The 12866-nt window shown below is 52.1% G+C and overlaps 1 protein-coding gene across 1 annotated transcript; it reads left to right on the top strand.

Annotated features, from left to right (window-relative positions):
- Positions 1-4414: 4414 nt before the first annotated feature.
- On the top strand, positions 4415-9845 carry TAC4 (tachykinin precursor 4; the record flags this gene model as incomplete). The annotated part of the gene is made up of 3 exons (XM_080681160.1): positions 4415-4534; positions 7904-7997; positions 9751-9845. The coding sequence occupies 3 exons, from the start codon at positions 4415-4417 to the stop codon at positions 9843-9845; spliced, it is 309 nt and encodes a 102-aa protein (XP_080537286.1).
- Positions 9846-12866: the final 3021 nt, after the last annotated feature.

Raw genomic sequence — 12866 nt, 5'->3', positions numbered from 1 at the left:
CGGTTGATTCCTTCAGACCCTCCCAGAGATAGTCCGGGCATAACTGAGGGGCTAGAAATGCCAAAAGCAAGGCCCAATCATCGGCCCACACAATGTCTGGGCACAGAGGGCAACAGCTCCGTGCGCTCCCTCCGCACTCTGGGTGCAGAGACCCACTTTCCCAATTCACGGGTTCTGTCCACGACAAATGTCGGAAGTGTCCCTGCAATGCAAACGTGGGTAAAGGTGGGGTTCTTTGTTTCTCCCCAAATGCCCTGCCGCGCACTTTCCACCCCTTGTTAACACTGTTACAATGCTTGTCTGTTTCTTTCATCTCTGTTGGTGCTCAGGAAATCCAGAGTCGCTGAATAAATGCATGAATATAACCTCAAAGATCGGGGGAGCCGCTGCCTTTTTCAGGGGTCTTAGCCATTGCAGCTGGAAGGGTCCAAGCACAGGGGGCAAAGGCTATATTGTGCCAATCACTCACCCCAGGCCACTTTTATCCCTCCCTCTAGGGGAGACCGCGGCGGCCCACCCCCAAAAGGCTACCCACCCTACCAACCCCTCCCACCCGGCGTCCTGATGGCCCTGCCCCTCTATCCAAGGGACAAGCGGTCGAGTCCACCACCCGGCTCTAGCCCCGCCTGGATCCGCCAACTCCGAGTTCTAGGAGGGGAACTAGGCTTCAGGAGCTCCCACTTGGGGGCGCTGAAAGGGCGCGGGAGGAGTGAAGCAGGGCCCCTGTAGCGCCCTCTGGGTGGTGGAACCCAGACGGTCGGCCAGACAGCTGCTCCCTCCCCTCAAGGGTCCCCACCCAGCAGCCATGACCCCTCACAGGCGCCCCGCCCTCCTGCGTCCCCTTCCAGCTCCGCTACTTTCTTCGTCCTGCCCCGCCACGCCCCTCTCGCTCCCGTTGGCGTTTCTCAAGGTGAAAGACCATCCGGTGGGAGGCAGTAGGTTCGAATCCCAACTCGGCCACTTCATAGTTGGTGGCCGCATCCAAGGCGCGCGCCCTCCCCACGCCGGCCGGGAAAATGGACCGATCATCCCACCTACTTTGGGCAGAGTAGGCGCTCAGGAAACGTCAGCTTCCTGCCCGCATCCCGCCCTCGCTCCTCGCGTTTCCCTCTTCTCTGTTCTCTCCCCGCTTTTAAAAAAGATCCTTTCCTCCTGCGCCCATTCTCCTCTCGGCTCCGCAATCTTAGCCAAACCGCAGCCTTTAGCAATCCAGAGCGCCCACCCAACGCTCGGGGCGCCCCGCCACGGCCGCGACCCACCCGCGGACAGACCCAGCGCCTCCCAGGCGCACCCGCCTCGAAGGACCTCGCCGGCACCAGGCCCAGCCTACCCGGGGTCTCATCACCCCCTCCCGCGCCCGCCAGCACCCAGCCAAGGGTCACTTCCCTCCCAGGCTGCGGGGCCCCGAGCCACCCCGCCAGGGCTGCGTGGACGGAGCGAGGCGGGGCGTGCCGGCCAGGGCCATGCCCGGGTGGCCGAGGGCACCGGGCGGGGCGGCGGGCTCCAATGCCAAGGCCGCGAACGCCAGCCGACCGCAGCCCCGGGACAGTGCTGTAAATAGCTGCGGTTTCCATCCTGGGCCTCGCGTCCCTCCCGGCCTTCCGGATCTTTGGGATTTTCTCTCCCTTCTTCCCGCCTCCCTTTCCTCTGCCCCAAGGCCCCTGCCACCTCCCCTCTGTGCACCCACCACATCCTGTCCCCACGCGGGATGGTTCCTTCGCTGGCGGGGCCAGGACACCGGCTCTGAGGCCCAGGGTACCAGAGGTCAAATAATCACAAACATGAAGTTAGGATTAATTGAGCACATGCTCTGTGCCCTGTGCTGAGCTATTTACGGGTGAGAATTCATGAAATCTTGACCACCACCCAATGAAGGGTGGCCCCAATTTGCAAATGGAGAAACAGGCTCAGAGATACTCCTTGGGTGCAAAGGTCACCCGGTTTGGACATGTAGCCATCTCCCCCAGCAGAGACCAAGGCTGTTACTCTGCCCTGTGTTGCTTGCTCTTGTGGGCAGAGGCCTCCGTGGAAGGTGGGAAGCGTGACCACTGGGGCCTCTCGTCTGCCACCAATTTTTTTAAAAATATATTTTATTGATATTTTACAGAGAGGAAGGGAGAGGGATAGAGAGCTAGAAACATCGATGAGAGAGAAACATCGATCAGCTGCCTCCTGCACACCTCCCACTGGAGATGTGCCCACAACCAAGGTACATGCCCTTAACCGGAATCGAACCTGGGACCCTTCAGTCCGCAGGCCGACGCTCTATCCACTGAGCCAAACCGGTTTTGGCCACCAATTCTGAGAGTAACCTAGAGCAAGCCCAACCTGCCTTGTTTCCACATCTGGAAAACAAAGGTGATGAAAAGTAAAACTATCAAAGTGGAATGTGAGGTAGTAAGCGACTGGCCTCTGGGAAGTTCTCTGGGAGGCTGAGTGGCTGCACCTGGAATGTTGAGACAGACCCACAGACCAGGGCTGGCTGTGTCAGCATAGGGCCAGGCCGCAGGATCTGCATTTCAGCAAATGAAGCCATCAGGTTTGGGATCCACCAAAGAAATTCCTGGAAGGGAGGAAGGTGGTATGTGTATGGCTATCCTCCCTCAAACCTCCACACTTACCTTGATTCATCGCTTCCTTCACTGGCCTGAGCTCAGAAAGACTGCATGTTTCTTGAGGACCTACTGTGTGCCAGGTACACATATATGACAGCCCACTCTCAGAGAGCTCTTGGAGTGATCACCTCCCCCTCTGGCAGACGCGCTGGTCCTCTGGGAGAAATAGAGCAAAGCACCTTCTTCTGGGGGCCTGCAGGCTCGCACCAGGCTGTGCAGCTCCGTGAGCAGAGCAGGGGCTGGATTCGCCTCCATTCTTGCTCTCGGCACCTACCTCTGCCCAGGACACAGCCTGAGAGTAAAGGAGAGCTGCGAGGTATATACAAATCAGAGATACTTGGGAAAGCCCAGGAAAGGAGCCAACTAATTCTTGCAGGAGTTAGGAATAGAGGCAGAAAAACTCAACTGAGGAGGTAGCCATTAAGCTGGACCTTTAAGGCTGGGTGGGAGTTCACCAGGTGGGAAGGGAGGTCCAAGCAGAGGCAACAGCCAAGGCCAAAGCATGGGGGTGAGAACTCAACCTGTCCCGGGGCAGGGAATGGCTATGGGCCAAACCGGGAGGGGACACACCCTTCCCGCGGTCCCATCTCTATGCCGGCACTAACTGAACACAGCTTAGCTGCCAGCCAGCGGTTCCCTCTCTGGCCTGTGAGATGCTGTAGGACAGAGAAGGCGGCGTATTCCTCTTCTGTGGCCGAGTGCCTCACCCAGTGTCAATGATTACAACAGTAATAATAGTTAACAGGTATTAAATATTTACCATCACACACTGTGCTAAGTGCTTCACATGCATTATCTCATGTCATCCTCGAACAACTTTGGAAATAAGTGCTATTATTAATCTCATTTTACAGATGAGAATTCTAAGGTTTGAAGGGGCTAAGTAATGTGCCTAAGGTCACACAGCTACTTAGTGGTGGAGCTAGGACTGGAATTCAGGTCTCTCTGACCGCAGGTCCCTTGCTCTACACGGATGGATGGATGGGAGGCAGGGCAGAACTAAGTGAAGAAGGGCCTTGAGTGCCATATTAGGGAACTTGAACTTTATGCCAAGGGCAGTGGGGAGACATTGGAAATTTGTAAGCAGGAAGAAACAGGTGGGGGTAGGGCTTTAGAAAGATCACTTTGGCAACAGTGGGAAGGTAGCTTAGAGCCGATGACACGAGCAGGAAGCCATTTCTCTGGCAAATCCCAGTTCCCACTTGTGAGGAGCCTCCTTATTCCTCTTAGGGCAAGTCCTATGGGGTCTATTGGCAGAGGGGGAACATTAAGGAAGTGGGGCTCAGAGATGGGAAGGGGAGACAAGTGGTGGATCACTGGCTAAGTTCCAGGGAGAGGCCTCTCTCAGGGCGGGCAGAGCACCTGGAAGGGAGGAGCCATCCAGTTCCCCTCCCATTTCCAAGACGACAAGGCCCCTGGGCTTCCTGTCAGGAAGCTGGAAGCACCGGGTCCCACACACTGCCCCTTGGTGCACCTGCCGCCAGAGGGCAAGCAGCCAAAGGTGAGGCGGCTGTTGCATCAGAGCGCTAAGCCCTGGGATCACGCTGGGGGCGGTGATGGGAGAGGTCTGGTCCCTCCTCTGATATCACTGGCCTTTCCAGCTGGGAGGGAGGGAGGGGAGTCTCAGGAAATGTCCCTGGGAGGTCAGATAAGCTGAAGGCAGAAGCGGGTAGCTGGAAGGACAAGGAACAGGTGGAGCCTCCCTCACCTACAAAGGAGCCAGAGGACGGGCCTGCTGGAGGCGGCTCTTCAGGCTGAGAGGGACTCCCAGAGGGTCCCAGCCCAGAGCCGCACTCACCATGCTGCTCTGCCTCTCCCTGCTTCTCCTGACGGGGTTGTCTGCCTGCACTGTGGCAGGTGACAAGAAACTGGCACTCGGTGGCACTGAAGCAGGGTCTTTGGTAACCGGGACCCTGGAGGTAACTTTGGGGAAAGGCAGGGGGTGATCTGTGGTGGAGGGGTAGGCGATCCCCTCCGTGGCTGCAGGAGAGCAGGCTGTCACTGCAAGGCAGGTGGTCTGATTTCCCCCTGTAGGTAGGTTCAAGGCCATGGCCCCTCGCCTGACTGAGCTCTAAAGGGACACATGCCTATAGGGGTGTGTGTGTGGGGGGGGAGAGAACCTATTTAACACCTATTTAACATATATGTCCTAAATGCCTTATGAACATTAACCCATTTAATTCTCATATCCACTTTATGGGGAAAGTACCATTTTTTTTAAAATATATTTTATTGATTTTTTACAGAGAGGAAGGGAGAAGGATAGAGAGTTAGAAACATCGATGAGAGAGAAACATTGATCAGCTGCCTCCTGCACACCTCCCACTGGGGATGTGCCCGCAACCAAGGTACATGCCCTTGACCGGAACCGAACCTGGGACCCTTCAGTCCGCAGGCCGACGCTCTATCCACTGAGCCAAACCAGTTAGGGCACCATTTTCTAGATAAGGAAATTTGGACACAGAAAGGTCAAGTCGTTTGTCCAAGGTTACGCACCTTCAAAAGCACAACTGCACCCCTTGCCCAAGGTCTGACTATGTATCTGGGTATCGGAGGACATTTTCAGAATTTCAAAGGAAGCAACGTGGACAGGATCACTGTTTTCTCACAAGTAGAATTCTCATTCCCTGACAAATGCTGGGGAGAAATCAAGAGGTTTGGAACCCAGCACCTGTGTCCCACCCCATGTGGTAGGGAAGACAAAGATCCTGACCTTGGGGAGCTTCTAGTCAGATGGGGGCGAGGCCACCAGGACTGGTGCTCAGGGAAGGCTTCCAGGAGGATGGACAGTGGGACGAGGCCAAGCCTGGCTCCTCCTGGTCCCAGGAGAGTGAGGACGCGGGGCCACAGGAACAGCCATCGAATGAACAGCCATTCGTGGTGGGTTTCCTTCCTGGTTTGTCTGAGCGTGGAAGTGTGTGCAGCTGAGAAGACAAAAGGACGGGGAGGCCTATGTTCAAGTCTCAGCTTCTCCACGGACTTCGTGTGACCTTGGGAAGGTCACTGCTGCTCTCTGGAGATCAGTTTCCTCACCGGAAAGATGGGGGAAAATACGTTACCCTCACAGTATTTTTCAAGCTTTACGGAGTCTGTGCCAAACGTCAGGGGACCTGACCCAGGCATAGGGCAGCCGAGCTGTGACGGGGACTCCCTATGCAGCCACATGGAACATCATCAACTTCAACTGGTGCTGCTGGGCTTTCCACCTGCAGGCACCTCTCTGGGCAGCTGGTCTACTGCTTATTCTCCTTTATGTTCAATTAACATCCCATCCCTCTGCTTCCCGAGACACAGGACTTGGAATATGGGAACCATTAAGACGAATGAGGTGACGGGAGGCGTGGAGGCACTGCCAGGGACCATCCGATCCCCTCCCTGCTCCCAGGCTCCCTGCCTGCAGTTTCCCTCAGCGCTTTCAAGGGTGATTGGGTTACATGGATAAGGAGAGGGCTTAGAGGGGGGCAGGAGTCCTTCCCAAGTGAAAGAGAAGGATGTCTCCTACGAACCGCCCCCCCTAAACCCAGTGGGTGAGAGAAAGGTGAGTGTTATTTAATTTATAAATAGCCATTCTCCCCAGCTTGTACTTGATGGCCGCCTTTCACCAGGGCACAGTGGTTTTCATGAGCTTTCCAGAAATGGCTCCAAATCTCCAAAGAGACTTTTCCGGTTCCTGGCCAGGCGAGGCGACTCCAGTCTGAGAAGCTGCCCCAGCCACTGACGTCCTGGGGAGGAGGCAGATGGGAAGTGACTGAATTGGTCCAAGTCTTAGAAAAAAATCCACTTCTGGTCCTAGAAGTTGGGACGAAAAGAACTATGAGGGGAATAGGGGTTTTCTGCACAGGTTCCTGCTGGTTCCTGGAGCTCCAGCGCTGCCCCCGGGGAAATTGGGGATGGAAGAGGGAGCCCCCAATCCCCCTACTCCCCCAGCTCCCAGCCTCCTGGCAGGTGCTTCATCACTTTGCTCGCTCACCCCGTCTTCAGCCTTCCTGGAAAAAGAGACCCCATCCTCTTCCCACTGTCAGAGAAAGACCCTTTCAGCGTTCTTTAACCCACACGGGCTGAGCTTCTGTCTGCCAGGCACTATGCCAGGCAGAGACGTGAAGGTCTAATGAATGTCATCTACTGTCACTCTCCCACCAGTGAGCCTCTCCCCCTCTTAGCAGGGGGCCACAGAAGGAGAGAATTTTGGCCAAGGCGAATGGAGGAATGACTTCAATCCATAGCCCTTGGTCCAGAACTTTCACCGCATTAGCTCAAGAAAGAAAATGTCTTTGCCCAAAGCAGTGGCTCTACCCCAGGCCACAGGCCACGTTCCTCATGGGAGGCCCAGGCGCTAGGGCAGGGTGAATCTGGGACAAGGGGGGATTGCCTGAGGAAGAAAGGAGACCAGGCTGGGATTGGGAGGAGAAGCAGTCTCGCCTTGCCTACAGGGTGCCCACCCTGAGTCCCTCAGCTGATCCCTCCTTATCTATGTTGGAGACACGTCCCAAGGTGGAGCAGAATCCAGGCTCTGGAGCCAGACTGCCTGAGTTTAAATCCTGGCTCTACCACTTCCTGTGGAATCTTGGACAAATCACTTAACCTCCATAACGCTCAGTTTCCCATCTACAAAATGGGAATAACTCATAGTCCCTACTTCATATGGTGGCTGTGAAGAGGAAATTAAATTATGACTGCTGTGTTTGAGCCTCTGAGGCAGGTGACGGCTCCAAGGCCTGGAGCCGCTCTCACTTCCTAGCTGGTGACCTTGGACAAATGAGTTAATCTCTCTGCGCTTTCATCTATAACATGGTGACAATGCCTGGCTGGCGTGGCTCAGTGGTTGAACGTGGATCTATGAACCAGGAGGTCATGCTTCAATTCCCGGTCAAGACACATGCCCAGGTTGCGGGCTCCATCCCCAGGATGGGGCACGCAGGAGGCAGCTGATCAAGGATTCACTCTCATCATTGATGTTTCTCTCTCTCTCCATCTCCCTTCCTCTCTGAAATCAATAAAAATATGTTTTAAAAAATAAGTAAATAAAATGGTGACCATAATAGTACTTACATCATGGGGTTTTGGTGAGGATCAGGTAGAATTAATGTTAATGTACTTAGAACAGAGCCAGGAACGCAGTAGGTGAAATGCTGACTATAAATTATTATTACTGCATAATATTGTGTAATATATGCACAAGAGCCAGTGCCAGCACAGAGCAAATGTCACTGAAACGGTTATTGCTTAGCTGCCCTTCCTATCTCCCTGCCAGCCTTCCTCTCGCTCTAACAAACTCTCTGCTTTTTCAGGAAGGTGTTGTCCCCAGCATTCAGCTCCAGCTTCAGGAGGTGAAGAGGGACAAAGCCAGCCAGTTCTTTCCGCTGATGGGGAAGCAGGCAGGAGGTGAGTGACAAAGGTGGGCAGCCCATGGAGGAGTGAATTTGAGTGGGTTGTTTCACCAAGCCCGCGCCTAGCTTCCAGACCAGTAGGGGTCGCTCATGTGATGGGGTGGGGTAGAGTGTCCACATAAATTATCCAAACCAGGACACGGGGAGAGTGTTAACTACACCAGGTAAACTTGGGATATGTCTGGCATATGGGAATATAGTCACCCTAAGGGTAGAGGTCAATGTTTTGCACATTTGGTGTCATTACCTTAGATACTGTGGATGGATTTGGAGCTACAGATCAGCAACTAGATGTGACCCAAGCCACAGTCCAAGCTTTCTAGTTCTATTTGTTTCCAATAGAATTAATTTTTTTAAAATACTAGTATATTTTTATTGATTTCAGAGAGGAAGGGAGAGGGAAAGAGAGATAGAAACATCAATGATGAGAGAGAACCATTGATCAGCTGCCTCTTGCACACCCCACGCTGGGGATCGAGACTGCAACCCTGGCATGTGCCATGACTGGGAATTGAACCGTGCCCTCCTAGTTCATAGGTTGAAGATCAACCACTGAGCCACGCTGGCCGGACTCCAATAGAATTATTAAAATGAACTTGCGTTCCCTGAGAGGGCCCTCAATGAGGGAGTCATGTCCGGGGCGGGGGGCGGGGGGCAAGGATATAATAGTCTGGACAGAGAGCAGTTTTGTTTCTTATTGTTAACATTATATATATATATATATATATATATATATATATATATATATATATATATATATTTTTTTTTTTTTTTTTAAGTGGTGTTGGTGAGGGTATGAAAGACCCAGCACTTTCATAACCTGTCTATTTAGAGGAAATGTTCACAATAGTCCTCAAAGTTGGAATGCGCATCAGGGAATCTATCAAGTAGAAATATGTAGCGCTGAGGTTTGTACCTGAGCATTCATTGACGTGTCTGCAATAGCAAGAATTTAGAAATACATAAAAGCCTTGAGTAGGGGAATATAGTCACCCTAAGGGTACAGGCAAATGCTTTGGATCCTCTGGAGCCAGATTTCCTGAGCCAGAACCCTAGCTTCCTGGTCAAAATATATTAGGCACATCCATATATAGCCTTTGTGGCCATTGAAAAGGATGTGGCAGATCTGTGGAAAGTTACAGAAAGTTCTCCAAGATACTGGTTAAGTGGAAAAAGCAAGTTATATAACAACATGTATGATAGGAACCTACTTGTTTTTTAAAAAATGACATACTCACAAACATACATACACATGCATAGAGAAAGTTCTAGGAGGATGATTATCAAATTGTCAACAGTGATTATATCTAGGACAGGAAGTGGAGATGAGGGAGAGAGAGTAGACAGGGACTTTAATTTTTACTGTACAAGCCTCTACATTACATAATTCTTTTTATAGTGGGCAAGTATTCAAAGACTGCTGTTATAATAAAAAATATAAAAATAGAGAAAACCAACTTGTCACCAAACACTTTTAGCCTTAGTTCCCTCCTTGACAAAATGAGTTTTAGACCGGGCCATTTCAGAGTTCTCTTCCAAATCCAACAACCCATGGGAAGCAGGGGATAGGAGTATAAGAGGAACATTTATTGAGCACCTACTATGCTCACATGTGATTAAATCTCACAACAGTCCCTTCACCAGGAGTGAGGAAACTAAGGTTCAGATAAGTTCAATGTGTTTGCAAGGATGCCCAGGCGGTGCCAGGTGCCAATGACTTCCCACTCCTCCACACTGCCTCCCCGCAGGAGCAGCCAAGAAGCTCAGCCACACGAGGACAATGGGGAGTGCCTGCAGTTCCACCGAAGACCCAACTCGGGCATCAAGCCCCAAAGAGCCATGAGCCCTTCACACCTCACCCAGCCCCCAGGGAAGTGGTGCAGCCCTCATTCCTTCTTTCCAGGAATACCTCCTACCCAGCCAAAGAGAAAAATGGGTGAGTGTTGGCCAGAGCTTTCCCTCAACATGTTCCCTGGGGAGGGTTGAGTCTCCTGGCCTCTAACAAGTCAGGGAGGTGGGGGAGGATCTCTGGCCAGGGGCACACATGCCAGGCTGGCATTTCCAAGGGTGGGGCCAGCCGTGGTTTGGCCACATGCTCGGCTTCCTGGTTGTTTCCTCAGGCCTAGTGGTCTGTGCATGCCTAGGGAGTAGGTGCAGGGATAAGGAAGCCGGGATGAATTCAGTTCTGCCAAAGGTTCAAAATTGCCTTGGGGAATTTTTACCTAAAGCCTAGAATTGGAAAAACTAATCAATCAATTTCCCACCTTGCACCCTCAAGGATCTTAAAAGTGCAAATCTGAGCAGCCTAGAACTCTTCGGTGAAAAGGAAAAACAAAACCAAAGGAAAACCAACCAACATTTACCCACCCTCTACCTCCCACCCCCCCTCACCCCCAATGCTCTCAGGATCAAGACCAATGCCCTAAGGACTCACCACATCCTCCGAGGCTGCCCTCACTCACTTAACTTCTAGCCCCATCTCTCCTTTCCTGACCACCTGCCTGCCCAGACGGAGCTGGTCTCCCTGGCCTGGGCATGATGCTATCCTTGGCACACCACATCGTCCTCCTGGGTCACATGGCTGGGGTCCCTAGAGTGGAAACCCTCCCACAGTCAGGTAGCAGGTCTCCCACTTTCCTAACAGAACACCTACTCCTTCCAACATAGGCTCTTGGGGATAAAGATGGGGGGAATCTTCTATTTTCCTCCAAGATTTTTTCCTCAGTGGTTGAGCCATTCCATTTGTAGGGCCATGGGAGTCACCCCAATACTAAAATGGAAATGAATGTCCCTCATGCAGAATGTGGGCAGGAATGCTAAGTCATCTTTCGGTGAGCCGGTAACGGAGCCAGAGCTAAAAGCTGTGTCTCCTGTTTCCCTGTCCAAGGCACTTTCCACACCCCCGGGAGGGCCTTTGGGATTTTAAATAGTGGCTTTCCACTTCCCTTCCTTTACAGAGGATACCTGAGGGTTGGCTCTGTCCATGCTCTTAAGGCACGTCTGACTGAACAACGGAAGATATGGCAGATGAGTCTGTAATTGGATCACCCTAGATATCTACAGCCAGAAACATGAAGTAGGGAAATGAAGGGCCTTGTGTGGAGTGACTAGGGAAGGCCTCCACGGGTGGAGGAGCCAGGCAACACTCCCTTAACCACCGTCCATGTACAAAACTCTTCCCAGGCAGAGGGTGAGGACCACGGGCCAGAGTGAGAGCCCCCATCCCATGCTTCCCAGAGATGAAAACCCTTCTCCATACCTGGATGCTATAGCTGACCAGCCGGCCAGGCCAACTCTCTTCTCTGTGTGTCTGTCCTGTGCTCAACACTGGCATGTCCCACCAGGCTCGCAATGAACACCGTGGGGTTCCTTCCAGGACTCTCCGTCTCAAGAAGCGGTCATGCATAAATGGGCACTGTTGTCACAGTCTCATGCTGGAGTGACCTTGTCCTCCCTCAGCACTCTTATTTCATTGCATAGCAGGATGAGTCTGCCCCCGCCCCTTCTCGATCTCCTGTGCCCAGAACATAGTAGGGGCTCAATAAATGAACAGTGATGGCTTCTTCTCCAGTACAGGGCAGAGGGCAGAAGTGGCCTGGGCTCTGCATCATGCCCAGCAGTTTGTCACATCCGCAGGCCAGGAGGCCTTTCCCAGAATTGCAAAGGGCAATACTAACAGCCCTGGTCCCCACCCTTGAATGGGAAAATTGGTTTGCAACACAGGTACGGACAAGAGCCCCAGCCTGAATGCAGACATACTCTCCCTACTCAGTCATGATCTCAAGGACCCAAATCCATGTGGCTTCTGAGTTGGAGAATTGGATCCCAGGTCCTTCATCAATTCCCTTGTATAGGGTAACTGCTTGACTATGGGGACACAGGCAATCAGTCATTCCCTGGGCATTCAAAAGAGCTCCAGAGGAATGAAACGCTTCCCACCCTCAGGGAGCCCCAGCCTGATGGGGAGACCATTGTCCCTGCCCAGTGGTTTATAGGCAGGTGAGACACAGAGGACCCCAGGATGCTTAGAAAGGGGTGTATCAACCAAAATAAAATCCTAGAGGGCAAACTTAGGTAATAAACATCAAGGTGTTGAATGAATTGGGAGCTCTGTGGGTTCAGCAGTAAAGGAGGTTCATCAATTCACTAGGCTACATAACATTGACCATCTGTGTGTCCCTCTACAAAAAGGAACTGGGTGATGTTTTAGGGCATCTGATTCTTGGGGGGACAGGGTGGCACTAAGCTATTTAAAAGGAAGGGAAGAGGAGCCCTGGCCGGTGTGGCTCAGTTGGTTGATCAGGTAGGGAAGTTCCAAATGTCTGCTGCCACCCACCCCCAACATCCTGGTCTCTCAAGAGGCTCCTTCCAGGGCTCATGCCCTGGTTGTGGGCTCAATCCCCAGTAGGGGGCGTGCAGGAGGCAGCTGCTCAATGATTTTCTCACCATTGATGTCTTTCTCTCTCTCCCTCTCCCTTCCTCTCTGAAATCAATAATATATTTAAAAAGTATATCCCAAAAGGAAACTCCACACCCATTAGAGTATGGGGTCCCCCGTGGGAGGAAAATGTTTGGGAACTAGATGGAGGCCAGTATTGGATGACATTGGGATGTACTAATGCTACTCAATTGTTCACCTTAAAAATGGTTAATTGTAAGTTATGTGAATTTTACCTCAATAAAAAACTCATCACTTAAAAAAGAGAGGCTCCTTCCAGATCACTCCAGGACATGTTACATTCTGTCTCTTCCTCATGGAAACCCCAAGAGGGAGGCTATGAAAAACCATGAAGTCAAGAAACATACCGATATCCAACTTAAACACGGTGTTTTCCAAGTATCGCTTTTGCCCTTAGTACTACTT

Source organism: Plecotus auritus, assembly GCF_963455305.1.
Source record: "Plecotus auritus genome assembly, chromosome: 7".
Taxonomy (NCBI): Eukaryota; Metazoa; Chordata; class Mammalia; order Chiroptera; family Vespertilionidae; genus Plecotus; species Plecotus auritus.
The sequence above is the reverse complement of the archived record's forward strand: the minus strand, read 5'-3'. Positions and strand labels throughout refer to the sequence as shown.